At 30.6% G+C, this 27490-nt stretch overlaps 1 protein-coding gene across 2 annotated transcripts in view; it reads right to left on the reverse strand.

Annotated features, from left to right (window-relative positions):
• stan (Protocadherin-like wing polarity protein stan) overlaps positions 1-27490 on the reverse strand; it is a 602571-nt gene that overhangs the window by 89965 nt on the left and 485116 nt on the right. The window contains exons 6-13 of one of the 2 annotated variants that reach the window (XM_085824085.1): positions 20256-20490; positions 17933-18137; positions 16326-16432; positions 9500-9664; positions 8860-9014; positions 6888-6911; positions 6623-6789; positions 1621-1767 (exon numbers count right to left, since the gene is read on the reverse strand). In XM_085824085.1, coding sequence (XP_085680211.1) covers positions 1621-1767; positions 6623-6789; positions 6888-6911; positions 8860-9014; positions 9500-9664; positions 16326-16432; positions 17933-18137; positions 20256-20490 — 1205 coding nt within the window. The remainder of the gene's footprint in view (positions 1-1620; positions 1768-6622; positions 6790-6887; positions 6912-8859; positions 9015-9499; positions 9665-16325; positions 16433-17932; positions 18138-20255; positions 20491-27490) is intronic. The other variant, XM_085824086.1, reaches the window with a different exon arrangement.

Below are 27490 nucleotides of genomic sequence, written 5' to 3' on the forward strand. Positions count from 1 at the left end.
ATATTTTAACCATCAATAATAAGAAAGAAAACCAGAATAAATGTCCCCCCCCCAACTAGCTACTGTTTTTTTAAACATAAGCTACAGACACCACTGCATACTGCAGTGCCCATTTTCATATCATAATGCAAGTTATACATATACAGTTAGTATTAGATTAAAGCCAACTGGAAAATAAAGAATTAAAGTTATGCAATACTGACTTCCTGCATGATAATGCAACATATACAGTATCAGTTTCAGAGCATATGCTTTTCCAGCAATCTATTCCTTACCAATGTCCAATGGACAAAGTGCTTTATTCATTGGAATATAGAATACATATCACGAATGAGGCAAACACGCCACAAAACCACCGAAGATTGAAACAGGTAACAAAACCAAAATTCTACTGCACCAGCCTAGTGCAGTATAAATATATAGTGGCAATAAAATTCATTATGGGTACTCTGTGTATGATGACAACTGTCTAGGTTGATGACAGCAGTTGTAGAATCTGCCGAATAAACCTCCTGGTATAGAATAGGACATTTAATACCTCTTGACTGATAAGAGATGGGAATATATTGAGAGATAATAGACTACAGACATCTCTTTTTTTACACTGCTTTTCAGATAGATGTGTATTTAGAGAAATGTAATACAAGGTACTGTAGAGGTTATAATAAGTTAGAATGGTTACAGGAATATTCTGACTACAGGAAACATTTAGAAGATGCCCAAACTTTCCACGATTCAGCATTTAAAAGATATTAAAGCAGGACCTGCCTAAAACAGCAGGACTTTATACTAATCTCTTTCTTTATAATGAATTGCCTAGTAAGAGACATGAGCACCAATCTCGGTGCTGGTCATTATAGAAGTAGATCTACCAAATATTAAATACAATAGTTAAAATTCAGTGAAAACTTGGTGTAATTATGGAAATCAATGGAATAATAAATAAGATAATTAATATAATCATGGAATATGTTGAGGGATAAATTTTATTTAATTGTTTGGCAGCAGCCAAATAATTGAAATGGTAGCAGTAAAAAAACTGTTCTAGTATTTTCTCCTGTTAAGCAAAGCATTTTACTTCTGTATTATGGGATGTAGTACTATGTGACTGCATAAATAAAATACATAAAAACTAAATATGCCATATGTGTAACAAAATTTTTCAACATAATAATCAATATTTAGAAAATCATTTATAACATCAGCAAGTTTTCAGTTTGATAATAAGCTTTCGTATACTGAAATCAGTATTTATTTTCTAAAATACTGTATGGAAAATTAAAAAAAAAAAATCTTTAATAATTACATAATGGCTATATATTCCCTAAACTTTTCAATCTATATACATATAATTTTAGTTACATGGCAATAGTTTATGGTATAGATACCATGTATGGTATATATACCTATACACTATGGTACCTATATACTTATGGTACCTATATACTTACGGTACCTATACCTACAGTATACATGAAGATATATTTAGACTTAAAAAAACATTTTTTGCTCATTAGAAATTAACTTAAACATGGTTTGCCATTTACTTCTAAATATAAACCAATATGTCAGAAATTTCTTTTATGTATTTTGGCATGATATAAACTTTACAACAAGTACCTCATACTGTCCATAGTCCAGATTAAGCCAAATGCCTGCAGACATCCATTTAGCCTCCACATTATGCCAAACTCCATCATTAACTGCAATGTCTTTGAGTACAAAGGACTGATCATTAAAACTGTACTTAAGGAAGCCACCAGAAATCTGTAATGCAATGTTGTATTTGATTACTTCTTGTTTTCAGAGTTTTCTAGTTGGATATATTAATTAAATGTATAAGCAACAGAGTTGAAAATTATCACATAAAATACAGCATTGGCATATCAAATGCTATAAATAAAGCATTACTTGTCTTCTGCCTTGGTGAGAAAGTGGATTTGGAACATTTCTGCAATAGGGAGAAACAAATAGTTATTGATCTGCACATGTTCAAGAAACATGTGCATGAGTGATAAACAAACGGGTAATGATCTAACTGGTTTTTCTTAATTGTGTTGTGCCCATATAGTGGTTTTCATTGTAAGCTTACTTTTTTCAATCTTCCATCAGCCAAAAAGAAGATTTAGTTGATGTCGAGGTATTATTAGCAACCACTGTCAAACCGTGACTACTAGAAGAAGTCTGTAAAATATGAACTTTCCAGTATGGTTAATAATAAATTGAATTTTTTGGCATGTTTATGTATGTTGTTATTTAAAATAAACTACTTACATAATTGCATTAAATACAATAATTAATATATATATATTAAATAAGTTCGGTTGAACTATGTTACATTTTAAATACATTGTTTACAAAATTGTATTAACTATTATTATGATTAAAATTCATAATAAACTTCTATGTATATCTATTAAATAACTTATGCTGTATAGATACTGAATAAATTACCAATTTATTGTTTATTGTAATTAGTTTTGTTTTTGTTTATTACATTTGGCCAAAAATCATACCTTATTAAGCATGAATTTGCATCAATGCCATTTTCTCTCACAAAGGCAGTTACAGAAGACAAGTACCAATAAATTAATATTGTAACAAATTTAAAAGCTTTATTATAAATCAAATCACAGGTTTATTCATTGCACTTCAGATTTTTTTTATATTTTAATTTTAAATTTTTTTATATAGATACATAGTTTCAAGATTTTTCAGCACTTTAAAAATCTATTAAATAATAAATATGATATAGATGCACTAATTATAAAATCTGCATGCAAGAAACAATATAAATAAAATATTTTATTTTCTAGACCAGTGTTTTTCAACAGATATGCTGCAGCATAATGATGTTATCGTGAAAAACTTAATCACAAAGTCCTGATTACACAGTAATATTACCAGAAGGCTATGCTAAAAGAGATTAATGAATATTTTCATACAAGCAAAATTTTATGAGAAAACTATGCAAGTTTAGGTACTAAAGCCATGGTTGCAATGATTTGATTTTAAAAATTCGGTCTGGAAATCTTGGTGTTCAAATGTTACACTGCTTTACTCATACAGAAATTCTCATATCAAATAGTTTACTTTAGGTTTAAAATTTGCATTTAATGATGCTATAAAAATGCTAAATGTGAACAATATTAACCCTCTGAGTGGCACAGGTTTTTGGATCTGCTCATGAATATCTGCATTGAAACAACATGTAATAGCTAAATTTGTGTAAGTACTTACATTAGTTTCTGTTTTCATAAACTTCCATTCATTCATTGAAGAAAGTAAGAAATCAAAATATTTTAAATTATAAACTAAATACACAAAGAGACAAATAAAAAAAAACCTCATGATTGGATAAAGGCAGTCATGCAACTCAGAGTTGAACCACTTCTATCGTGTCTTTTTTAAATTTTATACGATGAAATCAGATTACAACATCACTGTTTGTTGTTCCATACTGAAATTTGTTCACTGTTGAGTGGGAGTATTCTATTCAGAATTCATGACACAAAAGAAAAATTACTATTTTTTGCTTAATATTCTTCTAAGTTGACAGACAGTTAATGGTTGCAAAAAATGGGTTATTCTTAGTTGACATATTTGAATGCCTAAGTTAATTCAATCAAAAAATGGCAGAACCACATGAAAACATATTATCTTACACTAACAAAACTAATGGTTTCAAAAACAAAATTCTTCTTTGGATAGATAAGGTGAAAATGGTTACTTTGAAATGTTTAGTCAGTGCTGTAGTTTAAATCCTAAAACTCAAGTACTAGAACTTTATCAATAGTTATGCACACTAAAGATGAAACTTCATCATTGGCTTGAATTAATGAAAGCAAAGCAATTCATTTAGGTTCAAAATCTGTTTGTATCTACAATAGATCACATGGGATTCAATTTATGAGAACAAAGAGGATGAATTGAGAATTTAAAAGTAACCATAACAGTTAATGTTGAATTTAAGCATGTTGCTTTATCTCAGTTCTGAATAAATGAAAAAAATTGAGTTTCCATCTATCAATAAAAATGCTATAAATATTCCTTTACAACTTTCTAACATACAAATATGTGAATAAAGTTTTTGTTCTACATTCGTTCTTGAGAATTAAAAACATGAACATCATTGAAAAATACTGATAAAGAATTGCATAAAGCTCTTTTGACCTTAGGTCCAGATTTTAAAATGTTGTTCTCACTAAAACAAGACTAAGTATCTCACTGATACAAAGATAACATACAATAATTGTAGCCAAAGTAAATTACGTGCACTTACATCAATATTTAAAATGCTTATTTTGTTCATTCGCATTTATGCATAAAGAATTGCATAAAGCTCTTTTGACCTTAGGCCCAGATTTTAAAATGTTGTTCTCACTGAAACAAGACTAAGTATCTCATTGATACGAAGAGAACATATAATAATTGTAGCAAAAGAAAATTATATGCACTTAAATCAATATTTAAAATGTTTATTTTGTTGTTAAATTAGTCTTCTTATTCGCATTTATGCACAGTCAGTAATTTTTTTGTACATAATTAATTTTACTTCTGTATTTTGACATCATAATTTTATAAAAAGATATTCTAAAATTTTTATCACAGTTTCACTCAGTCAAATCTGATACTCTAACTCATAGATCCAAAATCAGTCACAAAGGATCATGAATTAAGATATATTTATCCCCATTTTTATGGTTTATTTCTTACTTTTGACTAAGAAGATTTATCTGAAATGAATGTCTGGAATGTGAATATGATGCAAAAATATTTGAAAGAAAGTTATTATTAACTTTTTTCCTGAGGGCTGGGATAAAAATGCCCCTTCTCTTCACTATGTAAAATAAAGCTCAAGGATTTAACTAGGAAAATCTAAAATTTGGTACACAAGAGCAGGAAACAGCAGACTTTGTCGTCACTTCTTTTTTCTTTTCTTCTTTTTCTTTGGTTCTCTGCTGATTGAGAAGTTGACTTCAATACAAAAAATTAGTCTCTACAGCCCATGTGAAATGGTTAACTGAATGAGTAGCATGAAATAAAAGAAAGTAATCATTTCAATAGAAAAGTGTTTTTCCACAGTGTGTCCTAACATTATTTATACTTGTGAGTTGTACCATGAAATTATTTATACTTGGAGGTATGCTGTGATATGAAAAAAATGGAAACTATTACTCTAGGCATTAAAAATTATCCTCTTCTCAACAGTTCAGCATTCCAACATTTTGATCAAACTGTATAACTGTTTATAATACAATAAAGTTTTATTGGATTAAAAAGAGTAAACGAGTTTGAAAAAGATCAGTTTAACACTCAAGATATAAAAATAAAAACAGTTATGATATTACTATTTGAGTTTAGAGATTTTATTGCCAAAGAAATAATATATATTTCATCGGGTAATAACTTTTCATTGGGGGTGGGGTTGATATCTTTTCTGGGAAGGAAACTAAATAGAAAAATTTCACTTGGAAAAAAAAATTGGAGGCTAAATAAACTAGTTGTAAAGCTTAGAGATTTGACTTCATGCATTACAGGTATTTTATATGAAAACATTTATGTCGCTTTGAATAAAAAATTGAAAAGAAATGCAGAAGTCGAACTGTAGTCCAGAATTTCAATTATCGCCTAAACTTTAGAATATTAGCAAAATGAAAATTTTTTAATAGTACGAGCATATAAAGCCTTGCCTATTTTCTAACAAAATATTTATTCATAAATTACTGTCAAAAATCCATATATTTGATTTAAAAAAATTTTTCAATGTGCTAAACTGCTTTTATCTGATAAACAGCCATATTATAATACTTTGCAGATATATATTTCAGAAATGCAACTAATAACTTTGTATAAATTAAATATTTGGTTAATTAATGTAATTTTAAAAAAGCCAGAAAATGCCTAGAAGGATGAAAAGATGCTTACTTTTCCCTGAATCTTTTAATATGACCTTTAAAATACAAGCCTTTAAAATCTAACCTCAACTAATAGTACTTCTCATTTGCTTAGAATAAAAAGCATCAACTGAATGTCAGAAATAGCAAATTTCATTAAATTAATTTATAAAATTTTTGGCATGTTTTGCAGTTTACAGAGAAATATATCTACTTGATTTTCTGTTCTCTGTTGAAAATACTTAGGTTTGTAACTAAAATAAAATAATTTATATCCAGTATAATTATATAACTAGGTTAAACCAAATATAATTTAATAAACCTATTTATATAATTAAATTAAAACTCAGTGGCGTAACAGCCCTAATGGCCCAAGGCCTGCAGTGCCCGAAATCTGTTTTCTTGACCAGGGGCGCCGGGGTGCATAAGCATATGCGCTGAACAAGTGGCCAGCTTGAGTTGCAAGCCCCCCCCCCCCCCCCCGTGTTTAGTCTCCAAGAGAACTTGGCACTCATTTTATCCACCCAAGTGATGGAAGTCAAGGGATGAAAAGTTGAGTTGACCTTGCCCAGCCCGGGAATTTTTATAATTAAATATAAAATTCTATAATTAGGTTTGTTGAGTTTACCACAATTGACATTTTTTAGCCCTAGGAAAAGTGGTGTTTATTTGCAAAAGATGAGAAATACAGATATTAATGCATATTATTGTTAAAACATATTTACCTCTAGAGAAACATAACTAGTTTGCCCCAGCTGAGCCCTTAATAAAAGACCATCTTTCTGGCGTGTTCTGAAAGATAAACTAACAGGCCATTCTTGTTGAATCGGACGAGAATGAGGTGTGAATGTCAGAAAACCATCTCCGAAGAAATGACGAACTGGTTCCACATCTAAAAAATATGTTTCTTATAGACCACTTGAAGTCTTCTATACTTTCCAAATAAAATATAAAAATAAAATGCAAGAGAAATAACAGAAACATTCATACCTCTGGCAAGCTGCTTCCACAAATCTGAGCATAAATATGAAAATATGCAAAATCTGATATAAGCAAAGCTTCAGGCTTAGTAATCTCAATTATAAACAAATAATTTTGATAGTGACAGCATGTTACATTTAATGAAAATAATTCATAGCTTAAATATGCACTTGAAAAACAGCCAAAAATAAAAATGTACTTTCAATTTCACAAAAGGGAGGAAAAAGGTTAAGAGGCTAAAAAATAAATCTTGTAGAAAATAACTACTGAAGTTACAAAGCTATTCTTCATTAAACTCACATTAAGTATCTTAGCCAAACTTTCAATTCATTCCCATCATATATTTCCATTCAATTAAAACTTGAAATTAAAATTTATACATATAATTTATTTTGTGTGCAACATAAAAATTATAAAAAGTAGAATTGAAATTACATAATAGTTTGAATATAATTAAATAATCTGGATGCTGATATACACTCTTTGGGGGGGGGAATCACCAAAAGAAAGTGACTGTTTTTATTGAAACTAACTATGCACAAAGCTTGCAATTAAATGATTAAAAATTCAAAACTCATCAGTGGCTAACAACTGCACACTGAATGTTCAAATCAGAAATTGGCGAAATCCCCCCCCCACAAGCTGTGATGCATGCTTGCAAACGTTGAGGTAAGAGGTGATAAAAATTCCAAATCTCATCCTGCAATATATTTTCCCATGCATTCCTCAATTATTGCTTGAGATCTGCAGCATTTTGAAGAGCTCGAAACTCATGGCCTACCATATTCCATACATATTCGACTGGCCCTTACTGGTCTGGTGGTTAATTTGGTGCCCTTGCTTGCAAAACAAAAGTATCAACAGCTTGGAGACAGTCCAGAGCTATGTCAGCCATATGGAATCTAATATTATTCTGTTGGAAAATGGATCCAGGATGGCATGCCATGAAGGGTAACGCAAATGGCTGCAAGATGTCATCAAAATATCATTCAGCTCGTTTATGCAAAATTATTTACAGACTCATTTTTAGTTGACTTTCATTAAAGCATGATTATTTAATATTTGCACCAAAATAAATTCTACATTTAAAATTCAAGCACAAAAGAGCAAATTTACTAAGGAAAATATAATTATCTGATTATGTTTTAGAATATTTTAGAAAACTTACATATTATCTCATTGACAGCGAAAGTTGGCTCAAAGTTGTCCTTTTTGAAATTCTTACAATAAAACATTTGTTAGTGTCTATATAATCCACCAAATAACCACTAGTGCAGAAGTATTCTATTTGCTTTATGTTTGTACTCTGCAAAAAAGGATTTCATTGATTTTTCTTATTTTGTGAGGCCTTCTAATTTTACCCAAAACTCTATTTAGAATGCCATGAGTGCAAACTTCTATCAGGTAAATTATTTTAATTTATTATTGTTTTGTGGAACCAGCTGTAAATGAATGGGAGCGTGGTCAGAAATGCGATTCCACAACCTTAGAACTTCTATGTTTTCAAGATATACGAAAACAGAGTAATAACAGTTAATATTCTTCACCATAAAAATAAAAGAAGGCTTATTGACAATCAGTTGGGGTTACACCATATGAAAGTGCAGATAAGGATGTTTTCACATCACACTTATGAACTGAAAGCACTACCTGGACTACCTGGCAGCAGTTTCCATGGTGCACAAAATACTACATAAGCACCATTTTGAAAACATTATTTCAACTTTTGATCACACCATTACTTGTTACCTGGCAAGGAATTCACAGCTCAACTACACTAATTGTTAAAATTTAATGTTAATTATATGCAGACATGATGATTTTAATTAATTATGACTGAAATATAATTAAAATACATATACAATATAATTATAATGCATATAGATACATACTTAATCTATATGCATTATAATGATATAATTATATAATGATTAAAATAATTATTTATTTAAATAACTAATAAATAATTTTTACTACTTACTGGTACTGCAATCTTTGTCTCCAAAACCAACTGGACACTGGCAAACAAAAGAGCCCCAGCCTTCTTGACATGTACCACCATTTTGACAGGGTTGAGAATGGCAGAAACCTTTTTTCTCAGGACAACCAACCAATGTTCCATTGTCTGCTACAAATCTAGATATTCATAAATATATTACCGGCATTAAAAAGGCCTTTTTTTTTACTTAAATACTATTTACATGCATACACAAATTGCAAAAATATTTGTAAAGTTTAGGACAGATTTCATGAAAATTAATATTTGAAGAAAGCTATTTTACTCCTGCTTTACTTTTTATACTTCATATTTTTAAAACTATACATATGGTGGCAAGCCCATAGAATTGCTGGATGTTGTCACAGAATTAAGCTTTTGGAAGACATTTTATATCATCATTACATTGGACTTCTGAAATGCTTACAAAATAGTGCATTTTAATGTCATATTTCAATTAAAACAAAAAGGAGCAGCAATTGTAAAGAAATAAAAACTGAATTGAATATCTAGTAAAAACATAGCTCTACAGCATTTCTGTGCGTACTGCATAATAATCTGTGCGTACTGCATTTAAAATAGAATGGAATAATAGATACAAAACAAAGAAGAAACAAATACATACGTGTTGAGGTCAACCATTTGATGATCAATGTACAAGTCCATAATACAACCAACAAAATCTTTGTTGCTGATTTGGAAAGCAGATGGCAAGGCTGGAAGCCCTCCAATTTGTAATGGTCCGGTTAGATCTAAAAACCGATAGCATGTCTGCATCAAATCTGCACACCTAGAAAGGAAGAGCAAAAAATTAAATTCATATCAGCATAAGAAAAGTATATTACAAAATAGAACTGAGATGTTTGATCATATCCAATATATAAAAAGATATAAAAATGTACTAAGAGATGTAAAATGCTGTAATTAATAGGATGAATGTACAGAAACTATAATAGTATTGTAAATGTACAAAGCATACATTTTTAATAATACTATTACTATGGACAAAGACTAAAAAAGTGCCACACATTTTTAATAATAATTTTACAGTGGTAGAAGATAAAATGTTCCATAGTAGTATTTTGAATTAGCAAAATAGGAAAACAAAATTTGCTAAAAATGATAGGATTTTTTTATCTTATTTTACTCTGTTCAAATTAATAAATTATAAGAAAGTATATCAATTATCTCCTGCTTCTGTCATGAGTATCTTTCAGCGAGTATTCTCAAAGCAAAGGCAGTTAGCTGCATAACAGACATAAAATAAAGATTAATAAGAACACCATGTACATCTATGGCAGACATTGATTTAGTTGCATCCATTTTGTATTTTTTAAGAATATTCACCTTATGTTCAAAGCAGGAACTTTACAATTACAGCTTGCCATGCAGACAAATTCCTGACACAGAAGCAAAGTATTGAGAATTTGGTCATAGTGTATGTAAGAGTTTTACATATTCTGTGACAATAATATGAGCATATTCTGTGAGTGGAAAATATGTCCAAGGAAGATAATTTTGTTACCTACATGTCTTATTTATGTCCAGTGAGAACACAATCATTTTATTTAAGATATGTATGGCTATAACACAAAGACTAAATAACCTCTCTGAGGCAATATCTTATGTCTTGCATATAACTTGAAGAATACAAAACAACTCTTTGCTGAACCAAGGTTAGAAAACGTTTATACTTAGATAAAACAATAAGAATCAAAATCTTTTAAAAGAAGAATCAATTAAATTAAGTTAATCAATTAAGTTAAAAGAAGAAATAATTAAGAATTCCATGCAATATCTTTTAAAAGAAGAATCAATTGTAAAATCACAAGTTCACATGAGCCACCATTTCCTCTTTCTCTAAAGAGTGAATATTTTAAAACTCCATCATAGCATCAACTTTGAGTAGAATTCTGGGTATTTTTCTTTCATAGCGTCCCATACCCTTGCTAAGTTTCTGGCATGTTATTTACCCACTCTGTCCCAGCTAATTTCCATGCAATAATAATAATATGATCAGTATACAGTCAAAAGTCTTTAATCCGGACTCGTCGGGACATCGGTGATTCCGGATTATCGATTTTTCCGGATTATTGATCATCAGTTTAAATCTGGTAAGATGGCATGCAGAAATTATAAAATTAAAAATATGAAACCGTAATTTATGAAATAAAGAACAATTATGATCTAAAGGGTATCAAAATTTGCAAAAAGAAAAAGCTTAATATTTATTTGTTTACTTTATTAAACATTTCTTTCAATGTAAGTTGTTTAAGTTTTGCTTCGTTTCATGTGATAATACTTTCTCTTTAATTCTATTAAACAGACATAATTTCTTGTTCAGTTACCGTTCCGAAAGTTCCGCTGTTCAAGTCCTATAATTGCTGTGTCAAGAACACCGACTAATTTGTCAATCGAAATTTTTTCGTTTTCAATAACCTCTGTCACTTTTCTTCGCTATCGGAAGCGAATTATAATGACGAGGAACTTGTTTTAAATCAGCATATCGAGATGAAATACTACATTTGGTAAGGAATTATAAGCCAAATAAAATAAAACATCTGGCTGAAGATAAGGATAGTGCTGCAGATCAACTTCCAATTCATTATGCGCTCGCGGCGCATTCCCCCCGCCGAGCAGCGTGAAATTGATACACAGATTTCGGATTTCAAAACATACTTTCGCTTTAGATCCTTTACATATTAACAAATATATATTGGAAATTCTATTTGATATAATCGAAAGTTTGAGCTTACTTTTATAAAATTGCTCTTACAGTCTGCAAAAAATAATAAGCCGGATCCAATTCGAAAATTAAGGAACATTGCAATCATTAACATTAACTGAAATAGATAATTAGATAATTTTAGCTTATACGTCCATTATACATAAAACACTCACGCGAAAACGTATTCTGCACTTGCGCGCACTCATATGCGCAGTCGTAAAAGGTCTTACGCGCACGCGTAAACGCCTGTGCGCATGTGTCAACGCGGCGCATGCGCAGAAAGTTTTTAGTTTTGAGGTCCGGATTATAGATCATTCCGAATTATGGGTGTCCGAATTAACGACTTTTGACTGTATATATATATATATATATATATATATCTACATATAATAAAAGAAAGAGTCTGTGTGTCTTTCATTTGTGCTGCAGGTAAGCTAATAGACTCAGGGCTACAAAATTTGGTATATAGGTGCATCAAGACAAGAGCCAGTGCACCTTTTTTTTTTTTTTTTTATTGAAAATTTTAAATCTTTGTGCACCACATAGTATTACACAAGGCTTACAGAGGTAAGTAAAAAAAAAAAAAAAAAAAATACAACACAACACAAAATAAAATAAACTTACAAATTCACAGATGATACGTAAGAGATAAATTTACAGAAAAAAGAGAAAGCCATTTTATGTTGAACAAAAACATGAAGAGGGGGAGGAAATGAAATATTCACAGAGTTTAACTTAGAAATGAGTTCCTTTCGTCCTTCCTTGAACTTTGAGCAAATGTTCGACATTTTGCACTCCCCCAAAACTGCATGGACACAAGTCTGTACTAGATAATCTAAATCTCTTCAGATATGAATTGAATTTACCATGTCCAGTTAGAAATTGAGTAACTTCAAAATTGCAGAAAAAGTGTTTATTATTCAGTCTGTGAGGAATGGAAGGAAAATATAGTTTAGTCAAAGAGGCAGTAGTAGAATTCCTGTATAGTTCATTCCACTCGAGTATTGTATCATCCCTACTTTTGTTCTTGTAAAATGACTTAGGAAGTATCATTGGAGTAATTACTTGAAGATGTGTAGCTTGTTTTGCCAACCAATCAGCCCGTTCATTTCCTAGATTGCCAGTGTGGCCACGTACATGAGAAAAGATAACATCAACACCTTTATTATTAAGGTCTTTAAGAAGAGCATGGGAAGTCACAATTAATTTATTATATGAGAAGATATTCCTAAGAGAAAATAAGGATGAAAGAGAATCAGTGCGAATAAGAAATTTAGCACTTAGCGAACAGTTGTTAGATATCCACTTAATTGACTCACTAATGCACAGTAATTCGGCTTGGAAAACACTGCATTCATTGGGAATTCTAAAGAGTTTGTATTCCAGTTCAGAACCATTATGGAAAACGACATAAGCTAATCCAACTCGATTATTAATTTTACTGCCATCTGTATAACACACAACAGGGAAATTATCATCAACAGAATTGTCATAAATGATAGTTTGAATTGGCAAACGATTGGCAGGATGAGGAAGATCTTCAAACAACACCTTGGCATCGAACATAAATTTGCTGAAGGTATCTTTAAACTTTTTGTCATTCAAAACATGAAGGTCAATCGGAGGAAATCCTGAAATTGCGAAACAGGCTTCATAGCTAATTGTTCTCTAGCCACGCACAACTCTTAGTAAAATTCTTCTTTGAATTCTGCGAAGTATACAGGAATTAATCTTCTTTTCCAAAGCTGTTCCCCACACTCTAGAAGCATAGCAAATAAAGGGGACAATACCCTGCTTATAAATCATATCAATAACATTAACTTTTAAACCAAAAGTATTGCAAGAGACACGATTAAGTCCTCTAAGTATATTTTCACACTTATTGGATAAATACATAATATGATTTTTCCAACAAAACTTATGATCAAGAATAACACCTAAATATTTAATTTCATTCACCGTTTCGAGTAAAGTATTATCCAAGTACAGTTGTTGGTTTGTATAGCTGACATGCTTTCTTTTAATTATCATAATTTTAGATTTATTAGGATTGAATTCCAATTTCTGTTCTCTGGACCAATTGGAAATAATAGTAAGGGTGTTTTGAGCCGTATTAAAGAGAGTAATGGGACACTTCTCTTGAAAGCAAATTAGTAGATCATCAGCAAAAGCAATTGTTTTACAACTCGGACAATGTGAGAGTCTATTGAGTAGATCATTCATAATTAAATTCCACAATAAAGGTCCGGAAACCGAGCCTTGAGGGCAACCTCTTTCCAAAATGCGGGAGGAAGAAATGTGGCCAAGGGAGAGCAATGCAGATCTGTCATGCAGAAAATCTTTAATAAGGTGGTAAATATTACACGAAGAGAGTTTTTCAAAATTCGAATCAGCTTTTTTTTTAAATTTTATCTTTTCGATTTTATCGCATCATTTTGAATAGTTTCATTCTTTTAGAAATGTGGTTTTGGCAACAGTTTTTAATTCAATTGTGTACTGGACTGCTGACTGTTGAAAATCAGTACTGTTGCCACTTGGAAAAATGAGGGCGATAATTCTGTGCAGTTTTTAAATTTGATGTTTGTCTTGGATACTGGACGTTTCTTGAGAGAAGGCAATGGGAAGTTGGTTAATTTATTTATTATGATAATTAATATTTGTATTAAGGGATAATGCTTATTTCATCATAATTTTGTTATGTATAATATTTTTTTTTTTTTTTGATGAAGTTGTTCTGCAGAGTAAAATTCTGTGCAGTTTTTAAATTTAACGTTTGGTACTCCCTTCAGGCATTTTTCTAAGGTACATTTAAAAGCAAGATGAAGGCTGGCAGCATAGCTGCTAGTATATATAATAAAGTAATATAATAAGTACAATGATAGAATAATTTAATAGTACTAATTTCATACTGCAATGGCAAATGAAATTTTTATTAATTATACATAAATGGGATTAAAAGCATTTAATTAAACAAAATAAGAATGATATGTAAAGGAAGAAAAAAATCAGTGAATAGAATAAGCTTATAAACACACACAAATATTCATTTTTGACAGATAATTTCTGGTGACCACAATTCAAAAATCACTAGTAATAATACATCGAACCCACTATTGTGACCGAAGCATTGGCAAAACAGGAAATTAAGCTAGGTATTATTCTAGGTGACGGTGGATCATACCTCTGTGATTTTTGTTCTGCCACTTGGTAGACCCCATGATTGCTTGATATTCCGGGTATGATCTCTAATCATTTGATCAACAAAGATACATCAATGATTAACCATAAAATTGGCTATAATCTGATTCCTCTAGTTTCTTGGTTCAGCCTTTCCAGCAGTCTGTGTATATTGTTGAAATCTCTCTCATGTGTTCGTGAATTTCTTCCATTGTGGTTCTTGCACTTCTACTGTGCATTTGAACTAAGAAGCACATGTTGTCTTTGCAGCTAAGCTGCCTAAAATCTACTGTTGTGGAAGAATTCCACCTGCATGGTTCTTCCATTTTACAACAAGGGATTCATCAATTTTGACAATCTTATCAGGTTCTTCTACTTTTGTAGTTGAAAGTTTTATCATAATATTAGAGCACACTTTCCTCACGTAGTTGTTCTAGTCAACAACTGCCATATGTCCTTTGCTAGACTGCTTGTCTTAACATTGTACTGAAGTGAGTTCTTAGCTTACTGAAGTGATTGTACTGAAGTGAGCTTAGTTCTTAGCAACAACATGTGAATTGCAACACAGTGGGAAATGATGTTCTCGATATGTTTAACCAATTGCCTATGCAAAGATCTTTCTTTATTTTACAATTTCTGAAGTAGCAACTACAAATAGTCTCTTCTTCAATGTATAAACGAATCTTATAACCAGTTGTACAAATTCTTTTGAAAAGCAAAATAGGCTTCTCTTGGGAAAAAGCTATTATACCTTCTTCCATCAATGGCAGACTGAAAAGAGTAAGCATTTTTATGAACAAAAATTTCATGAATGGATGAAGCATAAGTCATGTGTATATGAATGGCTGAATATGATAAAAAATGAGCACAGTCCTGCAATTCCTGCCAAGAACACAGAATTGCATCACAGTTGCCATTAATTCACACCAAGGCTATGCAGTTGCTATAAAAGAAAAGTACAAAGTTCTGTCTTGTAGCTCAATAGGGATCATCTTTTTTAGTTCTTTGATCTCACACACACACACACACGCACACATACACACACACACACACATATATATATATATGGTGTTCCAATATGTTTACTGTACCATTAATTTCCTAGAGTTGGTTGACATAACAATTTCACATAACCTTTAAAACACAGAAAAAAGTAGGAATAAAGATAAAAGGAAAATAGAATAAAGGTGTTTTCGTTTATGAATAGAACATGGAATGTTGATTAAGTGCATCTTAAAGTGGGTAGTTTTAAATGTTAGTAGTTTTCTTATTAAAACTTTCAAAAATTCTGGAAACGATACGAAAAATAATTCAAAATATAAGCAATCAAAGATATCCATACACATCATTATATCTGATTTTCATACTCTTAGAGGTTTGCATTAAATTAGCATTAAAATCATAGGAAACTGGATGAGACCACAAGGTTCGTTCGTTGCATCTTAGGATTCATTATAAGCTGGGTTCATGATAGTGAGGATCCACTGTATTAGCTTCCTATCATTGAAGATATTTAATAAAATTAATCCATTTAATTTATACATACCTTGGTTCCAAGACATGAGTAACGGCACTGGCACACTTGTAGCCCAGTTCATCTCCATATTTTACAGCAACTCCAATATCACAATGGTCAACACTAAGTGTTGCAGTCTGAAAAGAATACAGTATCATGTTATTTAAAGATAACCCACTGAAAAACATATAGCTGTTACATACAACTAACTCCATTTTACTGTTTGATGTTCAAAAGAGAAACAATCATATCACAAACAGAAAATACTGGTAAGCTTACTTAGTAATTCCAAATTAAAATAAATTTGATAAGGTTGTCAGAATTTCTTAATTTTACAAAAACTATGCATAATATCTGATAAATTTTATTAATTAAAAATTATTCATTATACTTATCACTAGGTGCTAGTGAGTATGTTCAGTCAGTGATAAATATGCTTAGTTCACAATTTATGAAAGAGATTTATCAAAGACTTCAAGATGATTGGTGATTATGCATAATTTCTGGATTAACCACTTTTACTAAAACATATACATTTTACTAAATGGGAATCAATATAGGTCTGGAAAAATTTATTACAGAAGCAATCATTAGCTTTTAAACATATAGCTGTTTTTAAAATAGGCTTACAATTTTTCATTTCATTTTATACTGATAATATCATAGATGGAAAATTTCACCAATACTTTCAAGCTTTCTTAATCACAAGGATGTGCAATAAACAAGCTGAAGTGAATTTCAAAAAGAATACTTCAAAAATAAGAAGAGTGGAAGGAGAACAGTTCAAATCAACTCAATGTACTACTATAAGAAAATTTTTTATTTCAATGAGTTTCAAAGAGTAAAACTTTATCAAGATGAAGCAACAGGCCATACTTCAAAAAAGTACTAGTGTGTTCCTTGAAAAAACAAAGACTGATACAGGTATCATATACAGTACAAAGTCCGTAATCCGGACTCATCTGGACTTCAGTGATTCCGGATTAGGGATTTTTCCAAATTATAGATCATCAATTTAAATCTGGTAAGATGGCATGCAGAAATTATACAATTAAATATATGGAACCAGTTTTTGGCTTTGAGGTCCAGATTATAGATCATTTCGAATAATGGACGTCCGGATTGTGGACTTTGTACTGAATATACCTTTTTCAATGTATTCATGAATGAAGCAAAGTCTCCTGATATTTTATCTATGGACTATTGTGCATCCAGTCTCTTGAAAACAGCTCTTGCTAACCACAAAATCCACAACAATGGATAAATTCTGGAAAGTACTGGTGGAGGAATAGAATTAGTGCCTGTGGAAATTTTAAGAAAAGCCGTTCTATCATGGAAATCATGATGCAGACTTACAATCCAGAATAAAGGCTATCAGATCAAACATTTAAAATATGCACTTTACAATTTAAACATTAATTAAATGGTCCCAAAATTGTATTAAAAATATGTAACCACCTTCAGTGTAATTAACTCTGGACAACTGTTTCTGTGCAAAGTAAAAAAAAAAAAAAAAAAAAAAAAGAATATATATATATCACGGTTTAAAAAAATACTCTATTCTATAGTCCACTGTATTTTTCTTAAAAATGAGCATTATTGCTAATAAATAATAATAAAATTAAGTAAAATCTTACTCTGTTCAGGTAGGTAAGTTCCGCTTCATGCCATTGGCCATCACTGAGGCCTCCTGGTATGCTAGCAGAGACTTGTGACACATTGGCACCCAAAGAGAAGGAAACCACTAGTTGACTGTCAATGATTTCCATGGCAATAAAATCATGCTTGTCGTTATAACGGCCATTATACAGAATGAGTGCATTTTTTTCTCGTGTAGCAAACCTGGAATGTTAACAGTCATTTTATTACTGTTTTGTTCAAAAGACAGAATACACAGTTTTTGAAAGTACAGTGGACATTCGAGATAAGCTATGATTAAGGGTGTGAACATCCAATATAGTTTTAAATACATATATAGATTCCTTTACCATCCCCTTTTCTTAAATGTTAAGTTGGCATCATCATTATAGCCACGTTCACATTTACTTCTCACATACACCTTGTGGTTGCTGTTGTTAAAAGAGAAGTCTAAATACTATCTAAATGATAGATGATGAATTAGAACATTTAGAAAACATAACAAAACATTTGTTATGTGAAGAATACATCTATAAGCTCTATCAAAATTTCATGAAGTGATAGGAAAAGTACACAAAATGAGCTTTTGACAGCTCATGAAAGCTAAATCCAGAGTTCAGATTTAAGTATTCTTTAGAGCTATATTTCCATGCTTGCTTTTAGCATGGCACCAATGCCTTTTCTCCATCTAAAGACTTCTGACAACTGAACTCCTTGAAGTAAAACTCATGATAATAGTGAACTGTACTTCATTTATTTTTATTCCACCACTTGGCGAGTGCTACAGTCTTTCAGCATGGTATGCATTAACAGCAAATATTGGTCCAACAACCTGACATTTATGATTTTCCCAGCTCCTCTAATTTCATATGCTCACTCAAAGTCTGAATAAATCATCGATATGTCTTGTACTTGGTTCAAGATTTTAGCCATAAGCAGGACTAGCGCCAGAGGATGTGAGACCACTATATATGTTTTTCGTTACGTGCAAAGGGTGATCATATGGTGGTTTAACAGTCTCAGTTCTTATAAGAACACCATTGGTAAGCAACTAGACCTTACTACATCACAGTAGATGATATATGGATTTTGCTTAAATGTTGTACTGTTTAACTTAATGCCAATATAGCATAAGAACCTACTGATCCCAGCGAAGCAAGTTAGCTGAAGCTTTATTCACAGAGGCATAAGTTTACTTTTGTCAACTGACCTTAGACCTTGTTTGACAAGGAGGTTAGAATAATACTCTTACTGTTCATTCTAACCTTGCTAGTGTAAATGAAGCTAACAACATAATTCGACAACTGTGTTATTTAAGCTTGTCTTTCATAAAGATGTATTGATAAATTTTCATGAAAAAAATATACCATTAAGATATTTCTATTAACTGATATACCTGGAATTAATATATTTATCTGGAAATTAATTTTTATTAATTTCCAGATTTATAATGCTTTAACTATCAATGCTCCTTTTTTCAGTAAAACTTTCTTAATTAATGTAAAAAAGATAAATAAAGAGATAAAAATATTACTTATATCACATACAAAATATTACATGCAAAAAAATATTAAGCAAAAATTAACTCATTTTTTTTTCTCAAGTCAAAAACCGTATGTCTGCGATGTTATCATGTATGATGATTTGTAAGCATTATCTGTTAACCATGATATTTTGTACGATTATGTTTCAAACCGGAAGTTTTTTGTCCCACTTCATTTTCTGCCATGATGCTTTTTCCTTGTTCCTTTCTTCCAAGTGTTAATTTTGACCATCGTGTTTTAACCAATAACCTGCTTTAACAACTAAATAAATAAAAATAAAAACTTCTGTAGTTTTGAGCGCAAAACACGAAGGCATATTTGAGAACAAATTTACTGAGTTAGGTTATTTTTTTATGGCTGATACAAACATAATTCAAAACCCTTGAAAGCAAATTTATGGAACAATTACAGAACGAAAGTGTTTCGTTTTAGTGTTTATTCATTTTGCCCGGAATGACAAAGTATTTGTTGATAAATTTGTAGCTGGTCTATTGAAAGCATTTATTAAACATATCTTTGCACTGAATGATACTTAAACTTCTTACTTATAAAAGCAGTTGGGATTATCATTGCATAAGAACCATGAAAAATGATATTCTATTTATACAAAATCCTACCAGCCAAGATTATGAGATGGTTTTCTGTCTTACTTTAAGAACCTTAGTGGCTGAAAGTGTGCGTCTGGAATAAATACTTAAAACAAGAAACAGAAATTTACCACATATGATGTATTTCTAGTGAATAGGTATCTAACGGTGTGTTTAATATGCTCACAAACCTGAGTTTGATATGAAGCCTGTGCCGTTGTCTGAGGGATGGAAAAGTGAGGAAAGAGCCCCTAGAGAAGCTGCGAGACCTCAACTCGCACAAACGACTGCTCCAGGATGCCTGGGAGCAGTTATCACAGCTGAAGCCACCATCATTTAAGTTAGCACACTGAGAATCACCTTTGCAGACAGAGTGTGCGCCATCTCCACATCGATCTTCCCATTGATTGATCTCACAGTTTTGACCTGCAAGAACAAAATTCAGCATAAATATTCAAAAATGTTGCTTAAGAACACTTTATTTAATACATAAGTTTTTATTGGGAAAGTTTGTTACAAAATCACTGCATAACATTAAGCTTCTAAAGCTCAATCACACACGCATACAGTCGAACCCCACTATAATGAATTTCAAGGTATCGGATGTTTGGTTTGCTATATCGGAATGATGAAATAATAATAATAATAATAATAATAATAATAATAATAATAATAATAATAATAATAAAACCAACTAATTTTAAAAAAATCATATTAAAGTTTAATTGCATTTATTACTACGCACTGTTATAAAATGTGTTTTTCATTCGTCTTAAATCTCTGGAAACTGTTAGGCAAATTCATTGATCTTTATCTGAAGCACTTGTTTCAATATTGGCAGTTTACGGCTTCTTAGACCATAGAACTATTTAGCTTCTTCAACATCTCTATGTCCCACCTTTCTCAACCTTTCCTTGATATCCAAAATTTTCCATAAAAAGAAATTAACAGAGTTTCGATTGTTTTCGTATGATGCCATCTATAGATTTGGATAAACTGTATTTCTGGTAGATGTCGATTTTGATGCATCCATTTTGTATTTATCGAATAATGCACACTTTCCTTCAATGCAGAAGCCATCCGAACGAATTTTCGACACAAAAACAGAGTGTAGACAGTTTGAGCAAAGAACTGAGAGTTTTGTTTTTCTAGAAAATATGGAAAAAATTATTGTCACCTACGTATCTTATCGAATATTTAGTTTAATTTTAAAAGAAGACTTTTAATAGATGATTTAATAGATAGTTTTAATAGAAGAGAAAGATTTCTACGAAATTTATGCTTCACTCACACAAAATCACATTTGTGGATAAAAAAGGGAAAGCCTCTTTACCTGATTTATTTTTAGGCTACTTCAGACTAATTCCAAAACTGAGAGCTGTATTGAAATGATCAGGACTTCCGAATATATTGGATATCAACAAAATCCAAGAAAAGTACTGGAAGCAGTCTCTGGAAAATGAGTTTCGGCAATTGCTTTCGGAATGGGAGAGAACTTCTAATTCGCTGAATAACGGGAATTCTTTAAAGGCGACAGTATCCACTAGTATACAGTTTCACAAATACACTTTTTTAAAGGTACATACCGGAAATTAAATTGTCGCAACTTATATATCAGAAGCTACCTAATATCTGGGCCAAAACAGCATCTCAAAGCGCTATTTCAATTCTTTTACCACGGTTTTACCAACGGCACAATAGATCATTGGATTGCTATTAAACAATATGCTTACAGTGGAAGTATAATATGTCCCTGGATTCCAGTTCAGTAATTTGTTTGCAGAAGCTAAAACTGCAATATGCCACCAGACTGCTATGCAATTATTTGTTTACAATAAGTATTAATTCTTGTTTCTCAAAGGAGATGAATTATTTTGATAGACCAACTTCATGGATATTTCATTACCTTTAATTTTTATGTGTCGTTAGGATTTTTAAAGTACGAAATTTTGAAAAATTAACTGAGCACTAACGAAAATCGAACCTGAGATCTTTAACTGCTAGCTGAGTTTGCTGCCCATAATATCATAAGGAATGCTTTGAATAATTTATAATATTAATATTTTTACTGTTCCTGCAACCTATGCAGAGTAATAAAGGAATGTATTAGATTAAGTGATCTCCTTTCGCCGCACTGTTTTGTTTCAATAATGACTTTAATATTACAGCAGAATTACTTCGGATAATCGGGGTTTTGCTGTATTTTTAGGTAAAAAAATTTTGTGATAGTGTTTCCTCAACATAGGAAAGCTGAAAATTTCTTCTTTCTTTCTATTTGTTTTTATTCTGTTCATTAATTAATCTTTGTAAGTTCAAGATGTTATCCAAAAGTTCCGATACAGTTAGGCTTTTCTAAGCACATACCTATTATGAACATTTGGTTATAATTATTCTTTTGATCTAATGTATTTTTTGAAGGACTGTACTAACGCCAGTACTACCCCTGAAAGATTCTAACAAAAGAGTTAACAATAAATGGTTATAGAAAATCAAAAAAAAATCTATTAAAATAAACTTCTGGTTAGTGATAAGGATTACTAAACGTCCAAAATTCTTCAAAATATTTTATTATTTATTTATTTGATTATTATTTTCTATTTTTACAATTTAAGCTCTAACAAGCACGCAACTCAAAACGAACGTGTTCACAAGAGCTCAAAAAACATTTTCTTTCTCTTAAGAAAAGAAAAGTTTTCCAAAAGCGAAACGAACTGCCTTTCGAACAAACTACAAATTGCCTATTATGTCAAACTACCGATTCCATGCGCCCCCTAAAAGCGTTAGCCTCGAAGTAACAGTAAGAGAGGAAGACGTGTAGAAAGGATTATACAGTTTAAAGCACCTGAACTATATTGCTGTAGATCGAGACACAATTCTAAATGCATTTTTAAAGCTGAAACAAAATATCTAACAATGTAACAGGCAAGCAGAAAATATATCTAAAAGGTTTCAAGATTCTGATGGGTGAAAAGCTATATCTCTTCTCTATGTTATTAAATAAAATACAATTTTTTTTTTTTTTATTTTTAGAAATAAGCTTTTATTTAAAACGGTGCACTAAAGGAAGAAAAAATAATTTATCATACAGTTTAAGAAGCATAACAAATTAAATAATAAATAATTTTATTTACAGAATTCATCAACAGTTTTATACCGCGAATAATAAAAGTTTGGGGAGCCCATTATAAATTGAATATAAATTCAAAAAGACAAAGGTTTATACAAGTACATTTGACAATACAAAAATTTCATAGATATTTAGTCGTCTTTGATATTTAGTCGGCCAACGCTTTCATTATTCGAGGCATAGAATTCTAGACGAATTCAGTAAATATAATTATTTAATCTTTTATCACCATTAAACTACATAATAAAATTATTTTTCTCCTTTTAGTGCATTAATGAGATACATTCCGCAAGAGAAGAAGAGGAAGAATAACCTTGCTGTTTACGTTAGTTATACATAAGTCATGTGATCTTTGAGGTCATCTGCATTGTTTGTTTACATTAGTTACGCATAAGTCACATGATCTCTGATGTCATCGGAATGTATCTCATTATGTCCATTTTAAATCATAGCTTACTACTATATAAAAACTACTTTAACTGCATTTTATTTTTTGTTTTTCACCTTATCAATGATGAAATTTTTAATCATTATTAAAAAAACAAGCAATAAATTATATGGAAATTATGAAATAAAGAAAGCAATATTTGATTTAAAAGAGAGCAAAATGTTTGTTTCATAACCTGTGAAAAATTCAAAATTTCATATCAGATATAATTTTAAAATCATTAACGTCATACAGGCTAAAAAATCCAGTACTTTAAAAAATTCGCCAACAATTCAGATATTAAGATACAGTTTAATAAAAGTTTCATTGAACAATTTTCTTACGCTCTATTATACGGTACAAAAAGTAAAGTTCTGATATGCTAAGTACGTTAAAGAACATAAACGAGAAAAACCGTTTAAACATTAAATTAAAAAAAAAAAAAAAGAAAAAAACCTAAACCGAATTTTGGAAAGAAAAAAAAAAAAAAAAAAAAAAAAAATCGTTTAATCACATTGCATTATAATCGACAAAGAGTGTGTGTACAAAATTTTAACTCGATGCATATTAGGAAGTAGGTTAAAAACCGTTATAAAACTCCACCCGAACTAAATAAAGTTTAGAATTAGTTTTAAAAAATTTAAAATAATGAAGAATTTATTTGTATGTATGAACGTATGTTCTTTGCATTGTGGAGAAAACGCGACATATAAAGCCACCAAATGTTGAACATACATAATCCTCGACCGAACATGCACACCTCGAAGGTTGAATTTTGAATTATGAGTTTGTTTTTTACTTACATGTTATTTTGTGCGAATTTAAAAAGTTTTTATTAAAAATCAACGACATAATAGTTTTGCGATGACACGCGGCAAAGCGTTAGATATTTATATTTCAAATTTAATCAGAAAACTCAGCAATATAAAAGAAATGTATTGCCTCTCGGCAAAACGTAAGATATTTGTCTTTCATGTTTAATAAAAGAACTCAGCAACTGAGAGGAAATTTGTTGCTACTGATCAATATAAAATGTATTTATCTTCCAAGCATTAGTTTGTTATCATTTGGGGAAGCGTAAGGTATTTAATTGTTCTTTCAAATTTATTCCTGTTATTTATTCATTAACAAAACTAAACGATTCAAAAGAAATAAAAACATATTCATTTCAGTTATTATTAATTACTAGCTAGAACCGTGAAATTACATTAGCTGGATTCATTAAAATCATTACACATACTTTCCCTTTTTCACAATAACTACTTTAGGTGGTTGGCGTTAAGCGGCTAGTAATAATAAAACCCACAAACGTTAAGGAAGCTAATAATGAGCAATTAGAATCGGCATAACGTGAGTAAATTTACAGGACTATCGTTTCGAAAGTTAAACAGAACCTGCTGCAGAAGCGACAGAAAATATTGCTCATTTTCAGAGATGATCATCTGAGGAAATCGAATTTTGATTTCTTGATCGTCCCGTAAGTGTCCACACTACTTCATAGAAGAAAGAAAGGCAACCTATAAACGTTGCAATCTCGAGTCTAGTCTGACTCAGCATATCTCGCCTCCGAGTTGTTTAATTTATCTGGAAGGACAGTACGTGCCAAGGAGGTTCAAGACTACATTATATTTACCAGATATGAATAGCTTCTTGAATGCTTTTGATTATCACATTTGATTATCACATAAATCTAAAGCTCATATCACACTGCACTGTAAAAAAAAAATCTGTAAAGTTACTAAGAAAAGTCGTGGAAACTGGGATGCCATGGATTATTTGAGTGATCAAAACAGGAATTTTCTTAGTAACTTTACAGAGATTATACCTGTAATGGTTACAGATGTTTGACATGTAATGTTACAGGAAGTTATTCTGTAGGCATAACAAAGTTTTTGTATGTTGATTACCGAAGCATATGCCTGTAAAGGTTACAGATCAAAGATCTGTAATGTTACAGGAAATTATCGTATAAGTATAACATGTTTTTCATATGTGATTTACCAATGTAAACATCTGTAAAGATTACAGGAAATAATAGTGTAAGTAGATCGTAATTTTTGAATGTGAATTACTAAAGGGAATATTTGTAGATTACTAGTGTTCTGCTTGTAAGGTTATTGCAAGTGATTATGTAAGAACATGTATTTTCATGTGAAATTTTAAAGGATATATATGTAAAAGTTGCAGATAATTTACTTAAAAGTTCTTCCAAATAATTATGCATATAGAACATATTTGTCTTATACAAAATACAAAAATGATGTATTCCTAAATATTAAATATTTTGATTGTAATATTACTATAAATAATTACACATATAGAACATATGTTTTATGTGAAATGTCTACAGCTACTGCTTGTAACAAAATATGCTGCATTTATTTATTTGTGGGGAAAGGGAAGTTATGTAACTTTAAATACTAAGTTTTTTTTTTTTAAGGAAAAATACCTTAGATTTTCTAAAAGATATACAACATTTTCTTTCAAAATATTCCCAATGTTAAAAAGAAGCTCAAATTTTATGTTTTTCTTACATCTGCATTACTTTCCTTTATTGAATTTTAAGACATCTCAAAGTTACATATGCATCACAAAATAGCTGGAAAAAAAACTTGTGTATTAGACTTAATGGTTTTTTGGCAATAAATTAGTAATGTTCTAGAATTCCCCCGCTGAACACTGGTAGTTCGGTCCGAGGTTCAAATCCCGCGAATGGGCTGGTTGTATGGGTATTTTCATGGTTTTCTCCATGTGTAACATGTATATAAGTCAGTTTCCCTTCAAAAGTCCTCCACAAAGGCATTTCTCCGCTTAGGCAGATAGTCTTAGTGTGCTTTGCCATACTTAAATAAACTAACCAAATCATTCTCCTTATACCCAACAGTGTAATCTAAAGAGACTGCAATTGGATATGATTACAGTAAAAAATATTTTAATGAAATTGTTTCAATAAACAATTCTAAATATTTTTTCAAATTCTAAAAAAAATTACTTATGTAACTCAACAATGAACTTAAATTCAGTTATCACAAGTTATCCAAAATTATTTTCATGCTTAATTGCATTATTCATTTTAATTACAACATATAATTCTTTTAGGCATAAATGCTTTTTAATCTCTTCTGCTACTGACCATTAATTGAAATAATAGATTAATTAATCGGACAGTTGTACAGGTATTTTCCCAGATTTAAAACTTTATTAATAAATTACATTCTTCTCATTGAATACAAAATTGAAGAATTAGTTAGTCCTAAATTTAATTTTTCAAGTATTCCTTCTACTAAAACATTTATTGCCTACAGGCAGCCAGACAGTAAGCTGAACACTAGCATTTGGCTCTAGATTTAAATCCTAGAGAATGGGCTGCCTGTGTAAATGTTTGTGTAACATGAAGTTTTCCTTAAAATATTCCTTTCCTTGGACAGATTTCCCTCTCTTGCTTTGTCATATTTCAAATAATCAATTCAAGCATTTAATGTAGGTATGACTTCACAACTTCGTCCCAAATTCTAACTGAAAAATTGAACAGAATCCCCTGATACTGTGTCTATAATACATGATGAATAGAGAATGATCTTAAAAATTTAAGGAAGAAAATATAATGTATTTGGAAATGCCTTGATCCTATAATTATATTTTTCTCTGCTATGCCTAGAAAATTAAGAAAAGAATGTAAAAACTGAAGATAAAGAATTCAGCATTAATAATTGATATGATAGTAGTAATAAACTAAAAATTTTTTAATGAAAAATTGATAATGCATAATGGCTCCTTAAAATTTTAATTTTCTATCCTACTATCAATGGAACTAATTTATCACTATAATCAAAATGACTCAGATTTTCTTTCTTTAACTGATGTCAAAAATA

This window comes from Stegodyphus dumicola, chromosome 9 (genome assembly GCF_044657685.1).
Source record: "Stegodyphus dumicola isolate Sdum_Otavi_A_Nest chromosome 9, ASM4465768v1".
Classification (NCBI taxonomy): Eukaryota; Metazoa; Arthropoda; class Arachnida; order Araneae; family Eresidae; genus Stegodyphus; species Stegodyphus dumicola.